General features: G+C 39.2%; 1 protein-coding gene across 1 annotated transcript; it reads right to left on the bottom strand.

The window, feature by feature from the left end:
* Nucleotides 1-4,567: 4,567 nt before the first annotated feature.
* LOC147614826 (G-type lectin S-receptor-like serine/threonine-protein kinase SD2-5) lies at nt 4,568-5,915 on the bottom strand. The gene is made up of 2 exons (XM_086779978.1): nt 5,433-5,915; nt 4,568-5,350 (listed from the first exon to the last, which is right to left on the bottom strand). The coding sequence occupies exons 1-2, from the start codon at nt 5,913-5,915 to the stop codon at nt 4,568-4,570; spliced, it is 1,266 nt and encodes a 421-aa protein (XP_086636104.1).
* Between the last annotated feature and the right edge of the window lie 21,051 nt (nt 5,916-26,966).

The following is a 26,966-nucleotide window of genomic DNA, read 5'->3' as shown; positions in this document are numbered from 1 at the left end:
TCAATCCTGAAAAGAGTTCTTTCTTTCAAAAAGAGATTGAATACTTAGGCCATATAGTATCAGCTGAAGGAATCTGTGTGGATTCTAAGAAGATTGAGTGTATAGCCTCTTGGCCTACACCTCGAGACATTCATGACCTTGGATCTTTTCTAGGTCTATGTAGTTACTATAGGAAGTTTGTCAAGAATTTCGCTTATATTGCACATCCTTTGACGGAACTTCTCAAGAAAACTACATTTTTCCATTGGACCGAAAGTCAAGATAAATCTTTTCTAGTACTCAAGGATGCATTAACTCATGCACCAGTTCTTACACTACCTGACTTTCAAAGACCATTCTTTGTGGTAGTAACTGATGCTAGTGGCAAAGGTTTTGGTGCTGTGCTTATGCAAGACAACCATCCTATTGCCTATGAAAGTCGAAAGCTAAAACTAGCTGAAACAAATTATAGTACATATGATAAGGAATTAGCAGCAGTTGTCCATGCCTTGAAGATTTGGAAGCATTACCTAATGGGTTCAGAATTTCTTATCAAGACTGATCAACAAAGCATTAGGCATTTGCTTTCGTAACCCCTTATTTCAGATAGGCACATCAAATGGGCATCTTTCATACAAAGTTTCTAACCCATGATTCAATACCAACCTAGAAAGAAAAATGTTGTTGCCGATGCTTTAAGTAGAAGACCACATATCAACAACATTTCCGCTATTGAAAGTGAACCATTTGTACTTATGAAAGAAACTTATGAAGTAGATCCAGACTTTTTTAGATATGGATTAAATTGCGTGAAAACAATTGGCCACCTCAAGGCAATTATTCTCATAATGATGGCTACCTTTTCTTTGAGAAAAGATTATGTGTTACTCAACCCTATAGACAACTTGTCTTGGAAGAGATGCACCAACCACCATTCATGGGACATAGAGGAGTTTTCGCAACACTTCAAGTAGTTTCTCGAGAATTCTTTTGGCCTCATTTGAAAAATGATGTAGCAAAATTTGTAGCTAAGTGTAACATTTGTCAAGCAATTAAAAGCTACAAAGGCAAAGCTTTGGGATTGCTTATGCCTTTACCCATTCCAGACCGACCATGGGAACAAGTGTCTATGGACTTCATTACAGGCTTTCCTACTACTTCCAGTCATCATGACATGATTTGGACAATAGTGGACAGGTTTAGTAAGCAAGCCTATTTCATTCCATGTAAAAAGACATTGACTTCTCAGCAGCAAGTTGCGATCATATTTGTCAAGCAAATCTTTGTTCATCATGGTCTACCCAAAGTGATAGTTTCTGATAGAGATTCCAAATTTTGTAGTCACTTTTGGATTGCTCTTTTCTCAAACTTAGGCACTAAGTTAGATTTTTCTACGGCTTTTCATCATCCTGAATCAAATGGACAGACTGAAGTCGCGAATAGCACTATCTTGGATATGCTTAGAGCCTATGTTTTCCAGCAACCTAGTTCATGGGATAAGTACATACATCTACTCCAATTTGCTTATAATAATACTCCTCATTCTGCTACTGGTCGAGCACCATTTGAGATTATCTATGGTAGAGCTTTGCCTATTCCAGCTACTAGACTCTCCCATAAGATTAAAGCTGCTGACCAATATACTCCAGACTTTGATCGCATTTTATCTGAAGTGCGTGATTGTATTACAAGAGCTCAAGAGAGGTATACATTTCAAGAAAATAGGAAGCGTAAAGATTTTTCATTCCAAGAAGGTGATTATGTACTTTTGAGAATTAAGAAGAGACGATTGAAGAGTGTGGAAAAATTCCCTGCAGTTAAACTTGCACCTAGATACTATGGACCATTTAAAATTATTGAAAAGATTAACGATGTGGCCTATAGACTAGAGTTGCCATCTAATTGGAATATCCACAACTCTTTCCATATTCATCTCTTGAAACCCTTTAAAGGAGGAACACTTCCTTCACACCCACAATTTATAAGGAACCACCTCTTGTTGAAGGAGAGGAAGAAGTCTTAGTTCCTAATGCTATTATTGATCAAGAGACGACAACAACAAGAACTGGGAACCAATACATCAAATATCTTTTGACATTCAAAAACCATCCTCAAGAAGATGCAAAATGGATGCCCGAGAAAATTTTCCGAGCTTATCCTGAGATCCTTCGTTCTTTTCAAACCCAGCAAACCTGCAATTGAGGGCAATTGCAAACTCAAGCAAGAGGGATGTCATGAGAATATATTTTAAGTCCTCTTTAAGAATATTATTTTCCCCTCTTGAGTAATTTGGGGACGCCTAGGTTACTCTTGCGTCATGTCGGCTAGGTTAATATCGTGGGTGACAGCACTATAAATATTAATACGTGCGGTATATGATGTATACTTAGGGCCGTCTATGATTATTTCAGTTAGGTTTGTATTGGCAGGGTGATTCCTGGGGTACTTACACCTGGTAGTCATAAGTTGGTGATGGTTTGTGCCTGTTTAATATTTGTGGAATTAATTTAATTATTAATTGGGCTTATATTTTCAGGTGATGAAGATTACAAGGATTGATGAATAATGTCCAGGAGAATGTTTTTTAGAGAGAATGCATGTGAGAGAGACACGCATACATGCATCTATGTGAGTCATACATATATGCATCTATATGAGAGAGTCACACATAGACACATGCACACACATATACATACACTGTATGCATACACATGCGCACGAGTACACGTGCACACAGACATGTGCACACATGCAAATATGCATACACACATGCACATATGCACACACACACACACACACACACGTGCAATCGCTCACTCACACATGCTTGCACACACATACACACGTGCAGTCGCTCACTCACACATGCTTGCACACACATAAACACACATAGATGGATACACACATGTAATTGCACACTTGCATACGCCATACATTTGTAAGAAAAAACTTCATGCCGTAGCAAAGCGCGGGTCCCTACCTTGTCTTTTTCATAAAGCTTAACTTAACACATCATATTGTAGTGAATGCAAACAATTTAAATGACTCCAAGAGCTCATCATTGTTGACACACTATACAGCAACTCTCCATGGAATACATTAAACTCCACATTTTAAACCATCATTGCCATTTCTTTATGTGATTGAATATATTGAACTCCACATTGTAAAACACCACTGCTTTTTCTTTATGTCACTACACCATGAATATAAATGAATTCATTGACCCCCACATTGTAAACCATGATTGTTTTTTTTAACACTTTGTACACGATCAACTTAAAACATTTTTACATCATGAAAAATATAAGGTGAAAATTGCAAAAAGAGGTCTTGCATATTTTTAAAATTTTTGTAGAATGGATTTTCACTAAAGGAAAAAATAGAGGCAAATAAGTCGTTGAATTTTGGTAAAGAATAGTATATCTATGAGAAAGTAAATGATTTTCCAACCTTGGATGCTATCGTACATTCAATGTAGGGAGTCGACCTATCCAATGGCCAAACCTAATTAGTTTGTAAGCTTGGTCGAAGGGTGCCAAACTAGCCCTCTCCTTATTGTGTGGCAAATCTTGTTTTCACTAAGCAAACTAATTCAAATGTTTAATGTACTCACTATTTTTGCATGGTGTAAATTGGTGCACTTTTATGACCTAATGTGGCCACATTACCCAAATGAACTCCATACCATTTCATGTTGTTTTATCTTTTATCATTTTTTGAGCTCATGCCTGGATAAAATTAAGCATGCCATCTATACTGAGCCATGAATTCCATACTAAATATACACCCCCCAAAAAAAACTGAATTCCAAACCCTTGCTGACCTCAAGGCCTTCACTACCAGTTTTATGTTACAAAGTCCGATAGATCCATTGCATCATTCACAGTCTTTCTTGCTATGGGAAAAAAATATACAATATGTGAGGCACATGCATTAGGAGATGTGATGTAAAACAATATATGTGATGTAAATTTCACAAGGATTACAATTGGGCAATGGAAATGCTCATACTTTACCATGTTTTTATTTTTTCTCAGACTTACTATGAGACTTAGGCCCTGGAGGACCTCCAATTCAACAGGATTTAGTCAAGAGCAAGTGTGCTCCAAAGGGGTGATTCGTAAAGCTTGACCTAAAACTCTCAGCTAGTATAAGAAGACCAAACAAGAAAAACACACCTTTTTTTGTTATTGTGGAGCACCCCAATGGAGGAAGGCCTGATATCAAAGTGTGGGCTGAAGGAGATGAGTTGGTTGGTAAATCTTCAAAAGGGGCTCCTATCTTTACCCTCTTGCACTCTGGCATGCAACTGGGTATCAGTGGAGATGGGACCAATCATCCTTGAGAGCAGAAGATGAGACACAGACGTTAAGGGTGCCCTTAAAAATCTGTAAGGCAGGAGTATGATGTTTCTATAAAAGTAGTTACAGTATTATATATAAATGTTTCCAAACACACACACACACACATACATATACATATATATACACAAATATGATAGTGTTATATATAATTGTTTTAAAATATACATATATATACAAAAATATGTGATGTGAAATTTAGCTAATCTGAGGCTACCTGCTTGTTAATTATTGTGACTTGTCGAGGACGTGTGGGAACCCTGTAGGTACTGGCAGATGCTGGATTTGACACGAGACTGGGAGTAGGCTACGGTGGAGAAGGGGGCATCCGCTAGTGGGATGCTTGATCCCTCCAGCCATTGCATCACTGTTCCAGCTGAAGGCCTCAAGCTGGGTTTCTCCTGGATGCACCACAATGCCACCTCTATCACCCTGCCAGCTTCTTTAGCGCAGAAGGCCCCCTGCAGCCGCTTGTCCACCAACTCCAGCTTCCTCCCCTCCTCACACTTCTTGGCGGCCCAACTCACAAAATGCCATTGTTCCTCGTCTTCTTCCACCATTGGTTGAATACTCCCTTGAGGTTGGTCTTCACTACTAGCAACATTTGCCGCCATCAGCAATGCCAAGTCTATGTTTTTGCGCCCGCCCACCATCTCTAGCAACACCATGCCCAAGCTATAGATGTCACATTTCTTGCTAACAGGTGCCACGCACCAAAACATCTCTGGAGCTATGTAGCCAGGAGTTCCCCTTACGACAGTCACCACGTGAGATGCATCCCTAGCCATGAGCTTGGCCAAGCCAAAATCGGCCAGCTTGGGCTCGAAGTCCTCATCTAGGAGGATGTTCTGGGGTTTGATGTCGAGGTGCAAGATGGTCTGTGAGCAACCTTCATGTAGGTAGGCCAGGCCCTTGGCTATGCCTAGCGCCACTTTGAAGCGGCTGGCCCAATCGAGAAATTGCTCAGCCTCGAAGAGCCAGCGATCAAGAGAGCCCCTATCTATGTACTGGTAGACCAGCATCTGATGGGATGTCTCCCACCAGAAGCTGCACAATGTTGAAGTGGCTGGTTCTACCCATGGTGGCCACCTCTGTCAAAAATCCCTTGGACATGTCGCCTCGGAGGATGATGTCGAGCTTCTTCACTGCTATTTGCTTGCCATCGAGAAGAGCACCGGCATACACTGAACCCATCCCGCCTACGCCCAACAATTTGTTGAACCTGTGCGTTGCCTTGTGCAATTCTTTGAAAGAAAACCTAGTGGGTAATATACTGGGCAAATTGAGCGTCTCATCCCCACCAAGGCTACTGCTGTTGAACTTGATGCCCGCACCTCTTCTAATGAATCTCCTGCAGCCATACAAAGCCAGAGCTGCTACACAGGCAACTGAAATGGCAGAGGCGAAAGCTAGGAGCACAATTACAGTCCGGCTCAGACGATGTGCCGTTTGTACTGGATCTAATGTATCTGGATTATAATAGCAACTAGTGCTATCAAGTGTGCCGATGGGCTCTAAAACCGAAGCTTGGACAGCATAGAAGTCAAGTCGGCCATCGTCCTCCAGGCGCATCAGATCCGCCGCCGCCGACGAAGGCAAAACAAGCCGAAAGTAAGGGAAAGCTGCTGGATACGCTTGTCAGAAGTGTTGTTAGGTGAAGGGATTAACCAGAATGAGGAGTTAGCTACCCCTGCAAGACCTAGGAGAGAGAAGACAAGGCCCCATGTTTCCATGGCTAAAGAGTAGAGGGAATTGTTGCTGGTGAGACTCATGCCCAAATTCAAGTTCTGCGAGGGCACCAAGGTGTGGGTGGGATGTTGGAAGCTCTGCCAGAGGGTGCGGTTAGCGGAGTCGAGGATTACTAGATTGCCGGAATCCTACAGCTCCATGGCAGCCATATTGTCAGCGCCCACGCTCCACACGAGGGTGCCCCTGCTGCTGCAAGACCTATACGGACGAGCGAGGAGCGAAAATTCAGTTGAGTCACCAAGATCCATAATACAAGCAATACCCACACAAAATCAATGATTTTTTTTTCTTTGACGGTTATTTGACTTAACGAAAAGCTTGACTTAACGAAAAGCTTGGATTGACTTAACGAAACGAAAAGCTTGACTCCCGAGTCCCCACAAAGTCCTCCAACACTAAGAAAAAAAATGTTGGATTGAGTGAACTAAAAGCTTGACTCCCGAGTCTCCACAAAGTCCTCTAAAGCTTGACTCTCGAGTCTCCCGAGATCTTTCACATAAAGGAGAAAGGATATTTTTTTTAATTTTTATACATATTTTTTACACGTGCCTAAATGAATTGGGGCTCACAATTAGTTGTCACCATCAAGTCATTTGCTCATTGAATGAGTATATATATATATATATATATATATATATACTCATTCAATGAGCAAATGACTTGATGGTGACATGTATATGTATGTGTGTATAGGAGAGTTTCATATTTTGAACTTTTTAAAAGGAACGGTTCTTTTCCACAAGGCTACATGCATTGGGGCTCACAATTAAATGTCACCATCAATCATTGAATGAGTTTCTTATATATATAAATACACACACACATATATTAAAGAGTTTCTCATTTGCTCATTTGTTTTCCCTAGCACACACACACAAAAAAAATATATATATATATTATGTGCACTTGTATGGAACAGAGAACACACACACACATACATATATATATATATTTATTTATAGGTATGTATATACGTATATATAAATAAATCTATATGTATGCCAACATAAACACATGCATGTGCATGCACACATTGCAACACACACACACACACACATACACAGATTTTCACTGTATTTGTCTTAATAATCATTATTGTATAGTGGTTTTTTACACATTGATTTGTTATATAGAAATAATGTACTATATATACTAATATTTTACTATATACATTACTATGCAATAATTTATTGATTAGTGATTACTATATAGCAATATTTTACTATATAGCTTGCTATTTAGGAAAAGTTACCTAATCAATTACTATGCAGTGAATACTTTCATGACTTTTATTATATAGAAACTTTTTAGTACATAGTTTTTACTATATAGTGATTTATTGCTAGTTTATTTCCTACATGGCAAGTGTTTTCCTAGAATGAAGAATTGGAAAGTGTTCCACTTTTTTCAAATCCATAATTTTACTAGATACGTTCATTTTTTCTAGTGAACTATCTAGCAAAATGTTTTTTTTTTACTATATAGGAATGTGTAGAACATCAAACTAGTAAAGTTTGTGGGCCTTCCTAGAGAAACACAAAGGTAGAAATCAAAGATGCTCTGATCGATGCGTCGATTGGTGCATATCCCCAACAAAAAACCTTTCCAGCCATTAGAAAACGAGCGAGAATGTGAATGGAAAAAAATAGCCATTGTTGGGGGTTGAGACTCTAGAATTGTTAATGAAAATGGAAACCAAGGAGAGGTTAAAGCTTGCAACTAGTGGTATTCGTTGCTGGGCCAAACAAATCATAGTGGGATGCAAAGTTAGAAGAGTAGAAAGAAACAAAATGAGGGGTGCTTGGAGATGAAATGAGGCCATTGTTGCTCACTATCCCCTAGTAGAGAAGCTGGAGAGAAGCTTAGCATTGAAAAGTTATATTAAAATGTAATAAAATTACAAGGTGCATTTTACCTCAAATTTACCCATTTATTTTGAAGTAAAGGATGAGCAATGAAAATTTAGTGGAGAGGAGACCTCTTTGAAGTTTTCCACCCATATAAATCGAAGCTTGAAAGGGGTTGTGTGAGGAGCATCTCTAACCCATTAAAAACTTGAAAAATGTCAACAAAACTACACTTCCACCTATAGTACTTATGCCTCTCCATAAGTAAAGATCCAATAGCATACATGAGAAGATCCAAAAGCTTGACTCTCGAGTCCTCACAAAAGCCTCCACAAAACTACAGTTTCACCTACAATTCTGTTGGATTGACTAAATCAAAAGCTTGACTCCCGAGTCTCCACAAAGTCCTCACCTCCACAAGTGGGTTTTGGCCAACAAAGTCTTCCAAGACTATGAAAAAATCCACCTCCATTAGTGTACCTTTACATCAAAGAGGAAATATCGATATTAAACTCCAATACTTACTCTGAGGGCAATTGGAATTGGTTGTTCGATGTTTTCTTTTCACACACTCCATTGATGGGCGGGGGATAGGCCCACCACCACTGGTGTCTAGTCGTGGTAAAGTTTAGTTGTGTCACCACTTAAGCCATTTATTTCTTCTTTTTCTTAGAAAAGTTGAAAAATTCTATTAAAAGGTAAAAATTTTACAAGGCATTTTTACCTCAAATTTAGTCATTTATTTCAAAGTAAAGGATGGGCAACCAAATTTAGCTGCACCTTCGATCAATTTTTCTTTTTAGCTTTTCTTGTCTTTGGACAATATTACCTTTTCATTTTCCACCCATATAAATCAAAGCTTTTCTTGTCTTTGGACAATATTATCTTTTCATTTTCCACCCATATAAATCAAAGCTTGAAATGGGTTTTGTGAGGGGTATCTCTAACGCATTTGTAACCTGGAAATATCAACAAAACTACACTTTCTCATATAGTACTTATGTCCCATCACCCACAAGTGCATGCTCATCATCAAAGATCTATAGAGTATTATTGAAAAGGGAAGCCAAGAGGACGTGAAAGCCTGCAACTACTGGTATTTGCTACTATGCCTGGGTCAAACAAGTTCTGGTGAGATGCAAAGTCAGAAGAGTGGCAAAAAATAAAATGAGGGGCACTTGGGGATGAAATGAGGCCATTGCTGCTCGACTTTGAAAAGCTGCAAATTTAGCCATTTATTTCGAAGTAAAGGATGAGCGAGCAGCAAAAATTCAATTGAGACACCATAAGTAAAGATCCATAATACCAGCAATATCCAAAACAATAATTTTATTTTATTTTTAATGGTTGGATTGACTAAACCCAAATCTTGACTCTCGAGTCTCCACAAAGTCCTCTAAGACTAAGAAAAAATTGTTGGATTGAGTGAACCAAAAGCTTGAATCCCAAGTCTCCACAAAGTCCTCTAAGACAAAGAAAAAACCTACCTCCACAGGTGTACCTTTACAAACTCCTCTAAGACTAAGAAAAAACCCACCTACCAGTTGTACCTTCTATATATATATATTACTTGTAACCTACCATGTGGCAAGCAAAGGAGACCTGTGACTTGGCAAGAGAAGAAGAGATCTTTCACATAAAGGAGAAAGGAGATTTTTTTAAAATTTTATACATATTTTTTACACATGCCTAAATGAATTGGGGCTCACAAAATTAGTCGTCTCACCATCAAGTCATGTGCTCATTGAATGAGTATATATATATGTATGTATGTATGTATATGTATATGTATATGTGTATGTGTATGTGTATGTGTATGTGTATGTGTATGTATATGTATATGTATATGTATATGTATATGTATATGTATGTATGTGTGTATAGGAGAGTTTCACATTTTTGAACTTTTTAAAAGGAAGGTTCTTTTCCACAAGCCTAGATGCATTGGGACTCACAATTAGTTGTCACCACCATCAATCATTGAATGAGTTTCTTATATATATAAACACACACACACACACATTAAAGAGTTTCTCATTTGCTCATTTGTTTTCCCTAGCACACATAGATGCACACACACACACACACACAAATAATATTATATTATGTGCACATGTGTGGGAGAGAGAACACACACACACACACACAGATACATATATTTATTTATTTAGGTATGTATTACGTATATATAAATAGATCTATATGTATGCCAACATAAACACGTGCATGTGTGCATACACAACGCACCACACACACACACACATGCACACAAAAAAAACACATGCACACACACTCGCATGCATGTGCACATACAAAAATATGCACACTTACATCCACACACTTACTCAACCTCACACATACACATACATTCATATTAACTTACATATATAATGACTCCTCACAAAATCTTCCAAGACCAAGAAAAAAACCACCTACCTGCATAGTTGCACATTTACATTAAAGATGAAAGATTGGCAGTAGATGTTCTTCCTTTTCACACACTCCACAGATAGGCAAGGGATACGCCCACCAGTAGTGCCTAGTCACATGGCGAAGTTTCATAAAAAAGTCGACCACCAACATGTAAGTGCTTTGAGGAGTTGATTCATGGATTTTTATATTTTGTAACGAAGAGAATCCATGGCTCTAATACCAATGCAATGAAGAGAATCCATAGCTCTGATACCAATGCAATGAAGAGAATCCATGCTTCTAATACTAATGCAATGATGAAGGGACCTAGGGGTTTGCACTCATTAGCATGGAGTACACACATGTCCCACTCAACTTAGGGAGTAGCACCTAGACATGGAAAGATTTCCATGAATCAGCCATGAAAGATTGGGCATAACCTCCAAGAAGACAAAATATCCATCATATCAAATGATGGTAAAAGGCTACAATAGCCTAGACCAAGGTCACTTATATAGTGCTTGGCCATTTCACATTGGTTAATAAATATGCCAATGCCGCAAATCTATGCTCAAGGGACCTAAGGTCCATGTGCCTAGCCCATACATGTGTATGTGCATATATAATTGCTTCATTACATATTTCCATGTTTTCCATTATTTATGAATTCTCTTAGATGGGTTTAGATTGGGACACCTTTCTAAATCCGGGTGATTATAGCTTACTTTACGTGTATATGGGTTACTATACATGCATGGGAGTATTAGTTACATCATCTTAATATTATGATTCTCGTATGGTTATTTGTATTTTTATCAATTTATTTATTAATTGATTGGTATAGTTGATATAAGTGTACATCCTTGGATTGAATAATGGAGGCGAGGTGGTAGTGTGGTCAAGAATATTTTGAGACACTCGATTTTGGGTTTCGACAAATATTATTTGATTTTGTGACAATGCACAACATCATTATTTTATTTTGGATATTAACCATGTTTATTATCAATGTATATATTTATTGGGACATATGAAACCTCCCATGTACATATTTGATTTTACAAGAGATAAAAAATATTTATAAAGTTCAAGGTTTCCACCTATTTTTAAGTAGATTGGCTTGCACATCCAATAAAGCAAGCTAATTTTTAAGAAGTCGACTTATTTGTAAAAGTGGACACTATTTTGAGCCCATAAGTTATTTCAAGCAATATAACTTAAATACACCAAGACTCAAATGTGGGCTTTGTGTGAAATCAAATTGGACCCAATTTTGTGTTATGTGTAATTTTTATTTTATGCTCTGTGATTTATACTTTGCAATTATTCTAGTGAGTTCTTTTCACCCTCCAACATTGGTATCAGAGCCAAGATTGATAGCAAAGTTTGAAGGTGGTGAAGAACTAGAAGATAAAGAAGCTTTGAAATTTACGAGAAGGTAGTTTTTCACTCATAAATTGCCAACCAAAGGTGAAGGTTCATTTAAGAAGTCTTGTTTTTATCTATTGGATAATCAAAATCCATGTTTCTTTTATCCACAAGTCAAAGAAAGGTAGAAAACCACTTTCCAAAACCATAAAAAATCTAAAAGTGGTTTATCTATTTTCTTTCTATTCGACACCACACATTTGTTTCCTTTTCATCTACAATCTCCAAAACCATTGTTATTACAGTTTTTAGTCCAATATCATCATCCTCCATCTTCCAACGATGCACAGTGCAAATTGCATCCTAAAGTATTTTGTTGATTTCTCTGCACACAATCGTCAGTCAATTTTTTTATTATTTTTGAAACCTTAAGCCTATTAAAGCTTTTAAGCTTTAATAGCTCAAAGCTTTAGAGCTTTTTTTTAAAACTTAAAACGATACAAAACTTCTCTTAAAGCATTTGAAAAGCTTTCAAGCCTCTATTTTTTTTAATCTCTATTCTATAATCCAACTGTAGCCTTGCAAATTATTTTTTTCTCTTTAATTTTTTTTAAATAAAAATAAAGAGCTTCATTTTAGCCTAAAAATCCCTACTTTACCTAAAATTGCTATTTTTGAGCCAAAAAAAGTTTTGTAGAGCTTTTGCAAGAAATTGGGTACATTTTTGACCACTTATACATGCCAATTTCAATGGAGCCATCAGGTAAATTATTTATTGTTTCTTAAAACTAGCACACTTGAGATTTTTTTTTTGGCCGGAATATCTTGTATGCGTTAGAATGACTCGCCCATCACCTCACAATCCTTATTAACTATCCAAACTTCTTCGACTTCTGGTGGAATGTCTTTCACTCTTATATATTTGAACATAATTCTAACTTATTTGATGCATTACTATGCATCTTCAACGACAAACCTGAAGATGAATGGTCAAAGTCTCGGACACACAATCATGAAGCATGTCATGTCATGATCCCTATTGGCAACACTCACATATTTCATTCCAATAGTCAGTTTTATCAACTCATGGAACAACACGATTTTATTCGAGGATACAGAATGGATGATGATACCATCGTCACTCGTGAACACTTTACTCACTTACATTATCTTTAATCTCACTTGTACCCTATAAAGATATTTGTCATGGTGTATATACATGTTATTAGAGGATTATAAAATAACACTTTTATTTTCTAGCACATAAACCGCCCATTGAAGATGATAATCTTTTACTCCAATTTCTTATTCACATATCATTCCAACATAAAATCAATTCATAATAAATAAATACTCCTTTCTTGAATATATTCTTGTACTATTAATCCTTTTTGCTAGGAATTGCAATAACCACAAGAAAATGTAATATTTATTACATATATTTAGTAAAGTATAAAGGAGTTAAAGCATGCATAAATGGTACCACTTTTCTCCTTTTTGAAAGGTGTAATTATTGAGGATGTAATAGACGCATTTTTAAATATGGGAATGAATGTTTAGGAGTTCAAAAAACTTCATGATTTAAAAAACACTTCATGACGAAACATTACATGGTGGTTGTTTTACTGCTACTAGCGGCGATGGGATGTGTCATCTCTCTCTCTCTCTCTCTCTCTCTCTCTCTCTCTCTCTTTATGTGTGTGTGTGTGTGTGTGTGTGTATGTGTATGTGTATGTGTGTGTGTATGTGTGTGTGTGTGTGTGTGATGCAAATTCACTAGAGAACTAGTGGGGTCCTAGATCTAACCACGGGAGATGTGGACTTTCTACATTTGTACTCCTTTATCAATGTTGTTTTGAGAGAAGCACAACCTATTTTAATGAAGGAAAGAATACATATGATTCTCATGAATGAAAGGGAAAATAAAAAAGAAATAAGGAATGTAGAACAAACAACAGCTACACCTGTGGGAACTTGAGGAGGTGCAAAACATAAAAATAGCACTCTCTCTCTCTCTCTCTCTCTCTCTCTCTCTCTCTCTCTCTCTATGTAACACACCTATTTTCCCTAAATTATTTATGTGGAATGAAAATTCCTCTGAGAAAATGTGCTAATAAAAACCTTCCATATTCCTTTGATGATGTTGGAACAAGGAAGTCATCATCAAAAGCTCCTTCCCCCCAAGGTAAGGTGTTTCTATTAATATTAGTTTAAATGGCTAATTCTTTTATGGTCTCATGATGGTTCTAATTGAGGCAATCAATCTTGATTCTTCATCATGTTCTATGGTTTTGTATGCAAGGAATTGTGAGTAGGCTGCTAACTTTGAATATCCTTGTCTCACATGATTTTGATATACGGTCGACGAGTTGAACGCTAAGTATGGACTAAGCTTGATAGGAAAGCTCCCAATACATCTCACTGACAAGGATATTCTAGAGCATGGTCATGTATATGATGAATGGTATTCACGTTAGAAGGATTCATCAGTTCGAAATCTTATGGAAGTGAGAGGGGAACAGTGAGCTAGAGACGGAAGAGAGAGGGTTAAGGTGCTCCACAAAACACACAACCCCTTATCTAAAATTGCATGTATTTAAAAAAATCCAATATATACTCGCTCTTTGTTAAAAAAAGTATAAAAGATGTCTTTATTATTATGGTGTAGAAATTCGAGGAGAGATTCCTTTATTATTAACATTAAAAAAGATCAAATTTATTATTTATTTTGTTTGTTGCAAAAGTAGAGTACACCTCTCCCACTACTATAAATATAGAGATAACCTCCAAAGTACTTTGTTAATCACCATTGCCACCAAGCCTTGTTAGTAGAGTACACCACCCTAAACAATACTTATCTCCACCAGTCCAGCTTCCTCCCCTCTTCGCACTTCTTTGTGGCCCAGCAGCTCGCAAAATGCCACCACTAGTTAAATACTCCCCTGAGGTTGCTCTTCCCTACTAGCTACATTTTTCGCCATCAACAATGCCAAGTCTATGTTTTTCCGCCTGCCCACCATCTCTAGCAACACCATGCCCAAGCTATAGATGTCACATTTCTTTCTCACACAGGTGCCATGCACAAGAACATCTTTGATGCTATGTAGCCAGGAGTTCCCCTTAGGGCAGTCACCATGTGAGAGGCATCCCTAGCCATGAGCATGGCCAAGCCAAAATCTACCATCTTTGGCTCAAAATCCTTATCTAGGAGGATGTTATGGGGTTTGATGGTGAGGTGCAGGATGGTTTATGAGAAACCTTCATGTAGATGGCTAGCCCCTTGGCTAGGAGGGACAACTTGAGGGCAAGAGAGATTGATTCTCAATGCCGAGAAGAGAGACTATACTTTATCATCAGCATCACAACTCCAAAATTTTAGCCTCTTCACCAACATAACCCTCTGCCTCTCTATCATCACCACCACCACCACTTCACCAATAGAAAAAATTCGGCACTTCATGCCTAGCAACTGGCCTTCCAACTTCATAGCCAGCCACACAAGTCACACCTTCTCCAACTACATAACTCTCGGTCCCACCGTGATAGGGTCCAACTGCTTCACTAACACGAACCGGCCCACCTTCAGCCAAGCTAACTGTAAGGCTAAAATCTGAAAGATGTTTTTGATCCGTGTACACATGGAACGTGTGGTGTGTGAATATAAATTTGCCCTGAATGCCCTGGCAAATGTACAGCCTGAGTGGTTTTGTTGTGAGCCGGCATTTGCACGGGTTTTTTTTTCCAGAGAAAGTCCTGGAGATCTGGAGTTTTTATGCCAACTGTGTGATGTGTACGGATGGTTACTAAAGCAGGGCATCGACGGGAAATTGTTGGGTTTGGTATGATGAGGTAGCTGACGGAGGCTGGGGGCAGCCCTGGTATTGGAAAGTTTTGGGCGCGGCGCGATGACCCGAAGCATAAGGAGAAGGAGAGTTTGTTGTAAGTGGTGGCCATTATTTTGAAGTAATAAATAAATAAATTATATGATGCACATGGCCAATTTGTAGGAGGCCGCATGGAAGACCTTATGGGTTGCCAACTCACCATCTAGAAGGTGGTGGAGAGGTGAGAAGGCGTGAAGGAAAGTAGACGGGGGCTCTGGGGGGCGCAACGGTAGGTGTTGGAGAGGAAAGCGCAGCTGGGGCATGTGGCTGTCGCGTTGAAATGGATGGGGTGCTCTTGCTTGGAGGCCACCTTTGAAGCGGGTAGCACAGGGTGTTGCGCAAGGAGAGCCAAGGGTGGCTGGTGGCGAAGAGAAGCGAGCTGCTGCGAAGGCTGTGGCATGCAGTTGCTGATAATAGGTGGAGGCCGCCTTTGGTAGGTGAAGAAGAAGGTGCTGTGGCTTAGGCTGGTTGTTGGCGACAACAGAGGGCTGGTCATGGTGGAGAAGTGACGCTATGTTTTTGGGCAAGAGTGAAAAGCTGGCGACTGCTAGCGACAGGTGGGGGACATCGACAAGCTTGAGACGAGTTCAGTGTGCCAGTGGTAGGCGGAAGCAAAGAAGGAGGGAATAGAGCCTGGTAGATAAGCAAGGGAGGCTGTGCGAGGCTGGTAAGCACAGCAAGGTAGCTCATCAACAGGCATAGGGCATACACGATTAGGGTGTTGAGGGTCGGGGGCCCGCAGAGCAAAGAAGAGGAGAATATGGCATGGAACAAGCACGAAGGCAAAGGAGGGGATGAAAGCGCATCAAAGATTGCATCACTGCAAGCTTAGAGAGGCACTGAACGACAGAGCCAAGACAAAGGCATGGTAAGGTTAGTGCAAATTAAAGCAGCGCTACTGTACCAACCAATCTTAAAGGCACACAGCGTAGAGGAAAGTCGTGGGAGCTAGCATGGCAGGGCTGAAGTGAGGGTCGTCCTGGTGATTCTACTGTGGCAGTGTGAGTGAGTGATATAGCCGCCTCTAGACAAAAGAATCAAGAGCCGTGGGTGCAGGCCAGTTTTTTTGTGAAGGAACAGGGCTAGTGATTGGAGCAAACAAAGGGAAAGCTATACGGTCTAAGGTGACCATCGGGCATATACATATATATTGTTGGAGTGTTCTTTACCATCATGTATTTAATCTTAGAATTAGGTCCCGATATCGATGAGATTTATTTTTAGGATCCTACACCCTTTGAAATTGTGTTCTCCAATAGTTGCTCTAGTTATTGGTCTATAGTAATCTATATAGATGAGGGGGAATGGTCAGATTGTGAATGGGTTTTGGATGAGGATGGTTCAGAGGACATCTTAGATGTCCAACTCTGTAAAGATGAAGATTTTTACTAAAATATAGGTTTTGGATTGTGTTGTCTATCTGGTGTGGGAGAGTGGTGTAGAGTGAGAGAGTGATTTTCTTTCCAGCTAGAGGAGCTGGTGGTGCCCCCGTTCGTGTGTGTGTATTCCAAGTTTGCGAGGTGGAAGGGCTATAGAGGCAGGGTTTTCTTTCTTTTTTTCACCTCACATCCTTCTGGTGCCCCCACTGAGGATCTGCTCTTTTCTGGCATTGTTTGACTGAGGATTTGCTCAGACATTGTTCCACTGAGGATTGCTCAAGTGTCTCTTACGAGGGTGTATGCCCCAGAGTAGGAGATTGAAGGAAGGTGTTTTCTGCTTTTTAATCCACTGAGGAGCTTTAAAGAGCTCGTCGCCATCAATTGGCGGTTGCTGAATTAAGGTGGATGTGCAAAGTGGTGGTGGTGGATTCGACATCGATTTGACGATCGGCTGTGGCTTAAAGAGGAAGCAGTGCTGCAGGTGGCCAGGTATCTCAAGTGGTCTATTTAAGGTTGTGTATGGCATAAGATGACCATGAATGTTTATTGGGCGAACCTTGGCATCCAAGCCGAGTGGTTAAACTATGTGGATGCTGCTGTTCCATTTAATGGATATGGCGATGTGGCCGAGTTTATAGCTTATGCAGAAGACAGATGCCGAGTTCTTGGCGTATGGGGTGATGAGGTCAAGGCCAGCTTCTTGTCCCAAGCATTCGAAGGTGAGGTCAAAGAGTGGTTTATTGAATTACCATGGAGAGTGCAATCCAGTTGGAAGGCCGATACCAGTTGTTGGCACATTTCGACCAAGGATTGTGTTTAAACGCCCTACATGCTTTGAAGGAGCAATGGCAGCTGATAGGAGACTATGAAGCCGCTTTCAATGTGGTCTGGGGAGCTTATGTAAAGGTCTCATTCTTTGATGAGATAACATTGGTACAGTTGAAGGACATGAACCTAAAAGCCTATAGGGCAGCCAGAGATGAGCTTGCAGCTATGAAGAGTTTCCAGCAGGAGGCATTAGTGATGATGAAATCCACTCAAGTGGTGCAGAAGAGTAAAGAAGCCTTGGAGACAAGAGCAGAGTCAAGTGATGACAAAGACCAGCAGGCTTTGAGATACCTTGTGGATTTGAGCTACTTGGAATTGCCTCCAACAATATGGCTAGAGACCGATACATCGGATGAAAGAGATGAGGATGAAGATACTGCGAAGGCTGATGACAATGAAGAGAGTGCTTCACTTGAAGATGAGAAAGAGGGCAGAGGCCAAGAGGATCCATCAATGACGGTGACACCTTCGGGTGAAGAGAATGGTTTTGTAAGAGTCGACAATGTTGGTGATGCCTTCTCTTGTGTCGAAGAGACATTGCTATGTGAAGACCTTGTCCAAGATAAGATGACCGACGACTTGACAAGTGTTGAGGAGAATGAAAGCAGTGTGCCTAGTGATGTGGATGACTTTTCAAGCCTTGAAGAAGAATTACCAGCAGAAGGTGTGTATGCTATGGCTAATGCAAATGGCCATTCACTTGAAGTTATGGAGTTGCAGAGATTGCCTGTGAGGCTGGATGATGATGTACAGGTTGTAGACCAAGGTTGGAAGCAGGAAGTGGAGACCACACAAGTGCAAGGTTTTGTGAGTATAAATGTTATGGCTAGTATGGTTCAAAATGCTTGCTTGTTGGTGGCCATTAGTGAACTGGCCATGTCTTTATTGTGTTGGGGTGGAAACTTATTAAGTAGATGCTATGCCCAAGTGGTGGATAAAGAGTTAGGGGTGTTGTCTGATGATGAAGATAAGAGCGGTGATGAGGTGGATATGGTCAGGGAACAAGTCCAAGAGATTGAAGTGAAGCTGCCGCTGGTCAGCCCTGTGTTGCTAAATGAAATGTCATGCGATATGCAGGTTGTTGCAGTGTTTCTTGTAACAGGGGGGTTGGCTTTATTAATGTTGCGAATAGGTTGCACCATGTGGAATTACTGGAATGCTCGCACCGAGGATGCAGTGTTGAAAATGCTGGATGATGATGAAGACTGGGGTTTTGATGACCCAGAAGTGGAAATAGATGCAGAACAACAGGTAATGGTATCCAAGGCCTTGCAGCGAGTTCAAGAAATACGTGGCCAACAATTGGCAGAGGTTAGGTGCCAGTTGGAACTGGAGAATATGTTTGATGTGCTATATTTCGACAATGATGATGATTGGTGCAGCGAGTTACAGGACTATGGGAATAATAGAGGGGTGGAGATGGATGAAATATCACTGCAGCTAGTATTTGACCCAGGTGGGGAAAGGACAACGATGAAAAGGTCTTGGGCCATATATTGCTGGCCGTTTGACCCAGGTGGCATTTGGTGAAATCAAGTATTGGGGATGTATATATGGCTTCCATTTGAGTTTGGTGTGTGAAGAAGGTGTTATGGTTTGTGTGTCAGTTTGTTGTTATAATAAATGGGACAGAGGTGAAGGTGCAGGTAGAGGGGGATGACTATACCCCGGACAAAAGACAGATGAAGTGTATGATGCTGCTGCTTGGCATAAATGCCTACCGCGCAGGCTGGGGGGTTGGCTAAGTATGTCAGGCTAAAATCTGAAAGATGTTTTTGATCCGTGTACACATGGAACGTGTGGTGTGTGAATATAAATTTGCCCTGAATGCCCTTGTGAGATCCCCCTGTTCCCACCGAGCAACGGATTTGGGTACTAGCAGCGGAAGTAGCACTTCTCGCGCGGGACAGGGGTCCCACATTCGGGGCCTTGCCCACGGATATCCGGACAAGAGACTAATCCGTCGGTTTGTCCAAAACCGAAACCGAAAAAACTTCCTTTACTCGGAAAGCATGGGCGATTCCACCAGGATAACTCTTTACTCTAACGTAGTCAAGATCGTTACGGATCAACTGATCTGACTGCACCTTTAACGGTACTTGGTCAAATCAAGGAAGAACTTGCACTTGAATCATTGGGATCAACGCTTTTTTCCCCATCAAGAGGCACAGCCGTTGATTCCTATCCATAGAACAATTTCTATCCGGGATTTACTTCATCTATCGTAATAATAGAAATTAAATCTCGATTTACGGATCCATCAGTCCAGCCTAACCCCATCCGATCCCATGGGTTAGCCAACCGCCCAACCACTGTAGTGATGGGATCTAATTTGGAATTTGGTTAGGTTTTGTCCCGGGTACCAAGGAAAAGAGTTCCAAGGCCCCCTAGCCGGAAGTTCATGCAAACATAAAATTAGGCACACCACTTACACACCCAATATAAAATTGCCTTTTTCTTAGCATCAGCTAACTTTAAAACAATCCTTTAATGAAACCATAGTACCACTGATCACAGTCTTCCAAATTATCCGATTGATTCTCAAATTTTCCATCATTCCTTCATCAGAGTATCTATGGCATCATTGGCAACTAGAACGCTCACCACCTGACCACTCAGGGGCCGTTTCTATAGTTCCTAGCCCATAATACTCGGCAATATAATCACTTATCAAGATGGACTCTCGTTGAAGATCAGCAAGATCAACCAACAGATCCATATAAAAGAGCCATGGACTCATCCGTTGAGGACCAGCAAGGTCAGTCAACCAGATCCATGCCCGGTTTCACAAAACAACTCTTACTCCTTGTTCCAATATCTTCCTCGACGCACGCGTGGGTATCCTAGGCGACCCAGAGCTCGAGCACCGTATGGTCAGCACCCTCTAGGATCCTTCGCAGGTGACCTAGCGCTTCACTCATAGGCCGCTTCCTTGGTCCCTCATCCACCGTACCAGAAGCTCACCATTTTAATCGAACCGAGGCTGGTCAAGACCTCGGTCGACCTTGCTACGCGAGACGTCCTCCATTGACTCTCCGTCAGCAGTTGCAACTTTATCAGTTAGGTCTCCACGACCTTAATCACAAGACGGTCAAAATGCTTCCCCAGCATTCTTGACATAAAACATCCATTTACAAACAGCATTTACAAACAGTTTACAAATACAGTTTCTATATTAACTCTCATTTTTCCACATTGTTCCTCATTAATCCACATTACTTATTCCACATTCCATGTATATGTGTACTCATCCAATCACCTCCTTTTTCCATCTCTTCACTTCAGATTCCTTCACATCACATATCATATATTCACATCCATATCCACATCCATACATCCACATCCACATCCACATTCACATCCATACATCCACATCTACATGCTTATCTCCATTTTCACATCCTCATTTATACATCCACATCCCATATCCACATTCATACATACACATCCATATCCACATCCACATCCACATCCACATTCACATCCATGCATCCACATCTACATGCTTACCTCCATTTTCACATCCTCATTTATACATCCACATCCCATATCCACATTCATACATACACATCCATACATCCACATCCACATCCACATACATACATACATCCACATCCACATTCCACATTCACATCTATACATCCACATCTACATTCACATTCACATACATCCACATCCACATTCCCATACATCCACATCTATACATCCACATTCCACATTCACATCTACATTCACATTCACATACATCCACATCTACATTCACATTCACATACATCCACATCCCCATTTCCATTCACATCTATACATCCACATCTACATCCACATACATACATACATCCACATCTATACATCCACATTCCACATTCACATCTACATTCACATTCACATACATCCACATCTACATTCACATTCACATACATCCACATCTCCATTCTCATTCACATCTATACATCCACATCTACATCCATATACATACATACATCCACATCCACATTCCACATTCACATCTATACATCCACATCTACATCCACATTCACATACATCCACATCCACATTTCCATTCACATCTATACATCCACATCCATTCACATCTATACATCCACATCTACATCCACATTTACATCTATGCATATACATCTTCATGCATATATCCATTTTCATGTTCATACATCCACACTCCCATCTCCATATCCACACATCCACATACATACATCCATTTTCACATTCCCATTTATATAACCCCATATACCTTCACATCTAATCTTTTACATCACATCCATTCTCGCCCTATCACAACCCATATACATCTTATCCTATCACATACACTTCTTACCTCATCCCCCCATACACATCTTAATTCATCTTATCACATCCTAACTTATTTCATAAGCATCTTATCACCTCTTATCACACCTCTTATCACATCCTATCACTTTCCATATGCATCTTATCAATTCTTATCACATCTCATACACCTCTTATCACATCTTATCCTTTTTCATATCTTTTTTTTTTTTTAAAGAGAATTCTTTTATTTGATATAAGATTTCTCTACACATTTATTTATACATAAATTCCATTTAAGGAGACTAACACTTTCGAAATTAAAATCAATCTTTTATGCATCTTCTTATGCATGATTTCAATTTGGTAGGGAATTATACTTTTAGAATAAAAGAATTTCTCTTATGCATCTAAGTTAAGCATAAAATCCATTTATGAGGAAAATCATACTTTTAGTATAAAAAGAATATCTTTTATGCATACCTATATGCATGAAATCCAATATGATAAAAGTAACACTTTTGATATAAAAATTTTTCCTTTATGCATACTTCTATGCATGAAAATTAAAAATGATAAAAGTAACACTTTTGATATAAAAATTTTCCTTTATGCATACTTCTATGCATGAAAATTAAAAATGATAAAAGTAACACTTTTGATATAAAAATTTTCTTTTATGCATACTTTTATGCATGAAAATTAAAAATAATAAAAGTAACACTTTTGATATAAAAATTTTTCCTTTATGCATACTTCTATGCATGAAATAAAAATGGTAAAAATAACACTTTTGATATAAAAATTTATCCATTATGCATACTTCTATGCATGAAATAAAAATGGTAAAAATAACACTTTTGATATAAAAATTTATCCATTTTGCATACTTCTATGCATGAAATAAAAATGGTAAAAATAACACTTTTGATATAAAAACTTATCCTTTATGCATAATATTAAAATTTAATTTCTCCATGATTGTAATGAAATTCTTTCAATTAATCTAGGATGATAATTCCTAGAATATGGTAGGAAGTCCTCTTTTTATGCTTTGAATGAGATTATTTTATGCATAATTTTTATAAAAATTTTGCCATAGCTCCGCTGCTATGACTGATAAATCTCAATTTTTCTAAGGGATAATGCTTATCATTAAGAAAATAATTAAAATAATCTCTAATTGGATTATCAATCCATAATGGATTGAATCATTAATATACATAAACTAAAAGCATAGAAAAAAGCCATTAATTTGGCCTCAAGCATAGCTTAATCTTGGGTTAAGGAAAAGCTTTATGAAAAGCTTGATTTGGATTGAGAACGGTTCATGAGTATGACCATTTCTTGAGTGAGAGAGAGAATTTACATAAAAATCATTAGAATTTAAACATAAATGAAAATTAACTTCAATAGCATTATGTAACTCTTCACTACTATTCAAACTTCAATAGCATTAAAAAAAAACCATACCAATTAAACTTCTCAAGCTTGAGAGGGGTTGAGAAGAGAGAAACATTGAGAAATTATAGAAAGATCAATATTCACTAATTACCTTACAACTTGCTTGATTCTTTGTTCACAGTAGAGGCCCCCAACCAATCAATTGGTTAAGTATGTTGATGGAGCCACTAATAGGGATTGAAGAAAGAGGGAAGCTCCAAAAACTAGTGAATTATTAAATGAATTCACAGTTTCTGGTTTAGGTGGAGTAGAGTAACGATGCATAAACACTATATATTTTTCAACAAGGGGGAGGCTTCTATTTATAGGAAAAATTGAGCTCCTAACCAAACAAACTGATTCTAGAATTTTCTAAATCAGTTTGGTCAATATTTGACCATTTTTAGATCAGTTAAGCTAACTTTTTGGAACTAGACTTGAATGAGGAGAGAGGAGAGATGAAATATCTCAATTTTTATGAGTTTAAAACTCATTCAAGCATATGAAATATGCACCTCCTTTAAAGAACTCCCCTTCCTTACATATGTGTCATAATGGAATCATTTTAATATTGCTCATAGTTTTTTTTACTAATAAACCTTGTACATTTTCAACTCTTCATCTTATGTGAAATATGCACCTCCTTTAAAGAATTCCCCTTCCTTACATATGTCATATTTTTAATATTGCTCATAGTTTTTTACTAATAATCCTTGTACATTTTCAACTCTTCATCTTATGTGAAATATGCACCTCCTTTAAAGAATTCCCCTTCCTTACATATGTCATATTTTTAATATTGCTCATAGTTTTTTACTAATAATCCTTGTACATTTTCAACTCTTCATCTTATGTGAAATATGCACCTCCTTTAAAGAATTCCCCTTCCTTACATATGTCATATTTTTAATATTGCTCATAGTTTTTTACTAATAAACCTTGTACATTTTCAACTCTTCACCTCATGTGAGCATTTACTCATTTTTGGGTATTTTCTTTTTACAAGTTGGATTTATCTCCTCCCTACACATGGATTGATGCTATTGGTCCATAGGAACCTTAATTGGACCATAGTCTAAAGATTTCTGAAAATCTAGACCCTTAGGCTAAGGTTCTTTATAGCTATTTTCAATTAATTCCAATTGCACATTGGAAAATTCTTTTTGAATTTCTGTTTCAGGGGAACTCATCTGAATTAGAAGAGATATTTTTCTATCCAAAAATATTCAAAATCTGAATATTCTCTCTCTAGAATATTTTTCTCTCTCTAGGCTAAAACAGATAGAAACAAGGTCTTTATATTTCTGAAGAGGGATTGATTATAGAAGAAGATACTAGACATCAAAAAGGGTTTTGGGGGAGGAATCTTACATTCTACCCCACTTAAAAAACGCGAGATGTCCTCATCTCGCAACTTGTGATAATTTCGCAAGATTCACGAATATGAGACTTAGAGAAAAATTTTAATCAAGATTAACCACCAAGATAAGTCTTAAAGAGAGCAAGATTCAAAATACGAACAAGATTTAAACTTTATTCATTCTCGGAACTTATACAGTAAAGATAGAGGAACTCTTTACACTTCCATAAGCCCGTCCATCATATGGTCACAAAAGCAGTCCTCACAAGCTGCACAAGTATAAGGTAACTCATCTATGGGAATAATTCTGTGGGTTATTGCTGCGCCTATCTCAGTGGTATGAGGTGTTCTAACAAAAGGACCTCTGAGAGGCAAGCCAAAAACGGGGTAAAGGCATATCTTCTCATGAGGAAGAAAACACGCCAGTAAGAAGACCCGCTCAGAAAACCCAGGATGTCTTGATCTCATGATGCAGTAGTATCGGGGACCCAAACCCAAAGCTTCAATAACCATGGCCAAGCGGACATTGTTACGGAAGTGCTGCTGACCCCAGGGTGTTACCCTAGTTATGTCTTGATAGGTCCGCCATTTGGTCTGCGCTACAGAAGTTCCCAAGTGAGGGAAAAGTGAGCGCTCATACTGTTCTATAAAATCCTTCTTCACAGACTCACTTGCGTCTTGAAGGTGAGGAATCATTATGGATAAAACTAATTCTTGTTGCCAAGCCATGAAGGAGATTAGGAAGAAAGGAGATCGATGGGAGTAAGATTACTGTGAGCGACAAGTAAAAGTTACGACTTATATAAAGGAAGGAGCTAGCGTAACTTAGAAGCCAACGGTAGCTTGCCACTGAAGTTTTACCGTCTTTCCATGATTTGGGTTTGGCACAATTTTCTATAGAAGGCATTAAGAACTTTGAGATGAGGAGATAAAAGAAGCTCGTAAGCTAAGTCACTTACTTTCTTTGAAGTCAGATAAGGCTCACAATATCTGGGGGATAACTTCTTAAACTCCCCAATAGATAAAGAACTTCTTTTGTGCCGTACTCAAATGAAGACCAAAACCTTGGTATCCAAAACACCGATTTTCACTTCTGAACTCATTGTTCTGAATCCTTAAAACAGCGTGACTCCTGAGAAGTATTCTAGGGAAAGGGTCTTCCTTTTTTTAAACAGAATCTTTCTTTTATTTTTGAGGGGGAATAATTTTAAGATCAAAAAGGGAGATTCTTACTCCTGTATGCCTCGAAGGCTGGGGAGGAATCTTACAGCCCTGGCAAATGTACAGCCTGAGTGGTTTTGTTGTGAGCCGGCATTTGCACGGGTTTTTTTTTCCGGAGAAAGTCCTAGAGATCTGGAGTTTTTATGCCAACTGTGTGATGTGTACGGATGGTTACTAAAGCAGGGCATCGACGGGAAATTGTTGGGTTTGGTATGATGAGGTAGCTGACGGAGGCTGGGGGCAGCCCTGGTATTGGAAAGTTGTGGGCGCGGCGCGATGACCCGAAGCATAAGGAGAAGGAGAGTTTGTTGTAAGTGGTGGCCATTATTTTGAAGTAATAAATAAATAAATTATATGATGCACATGGCCAATTTGTAGGAGGCCACATGGAAGACCTTATGGGTTGCCAACTCACCATCTAGAAGGTGGTGGAGAGGTGAGAAGGCGTGAAGGAAGGTAGACGGGGGCTCTGGGGGGCGCAACGGTAGGTGCTGGAGAGGAAAGCGCAGCTGGGGCGTGTGGCTGCCGCGTTGAAATGGATGGGGTGCTCTTGCTTGGAGGCCAGCTTTGAAGCGGGTAGCACAGGGTGTTGCGCAAGGAGAGCCAAGGGTGGCTGGTGGCAAAGAGAAGCAAGCTGCTGCGAAGGCTGTGGCGTGCAGTTGCTGATAATAGGTGGAGGCCGCCTTTGGTAGGTGAAGAAGAAGGTGCTGTGGCTTAGGCTGGTTGTTGGCGACAACAGAGGGCTGGTCATGGTGGAGAAGTGACGCTGTGTTTTTGGGCAAGAGTGAAAAGCTGGCGACTGCTAGCGACAGGTGGGGGACATCGACAAGCTTGAGACGAGTTCTCAG

The sequence above is a fragment of the Cibotium barometz genome, chromosome 41 (assembly GCF_041138505.1).
Source record: "Cibotium barometz isolate CiBa-2024 chromosome 41, ASM4113850v1, whole genome shotgun sequence".
NCBI classification, from domain to species: Eukaryota; Viridiplantae; Streptophyta; class Polypodiopsida; order Cyatheales; family Cibotiaceae; genus Cibotium; species Cibotium barometz.
Note: the sequence above shows the minus strand (reverse complement) of the source record. Positions and strands in the feature narration are given on the sequence as shown.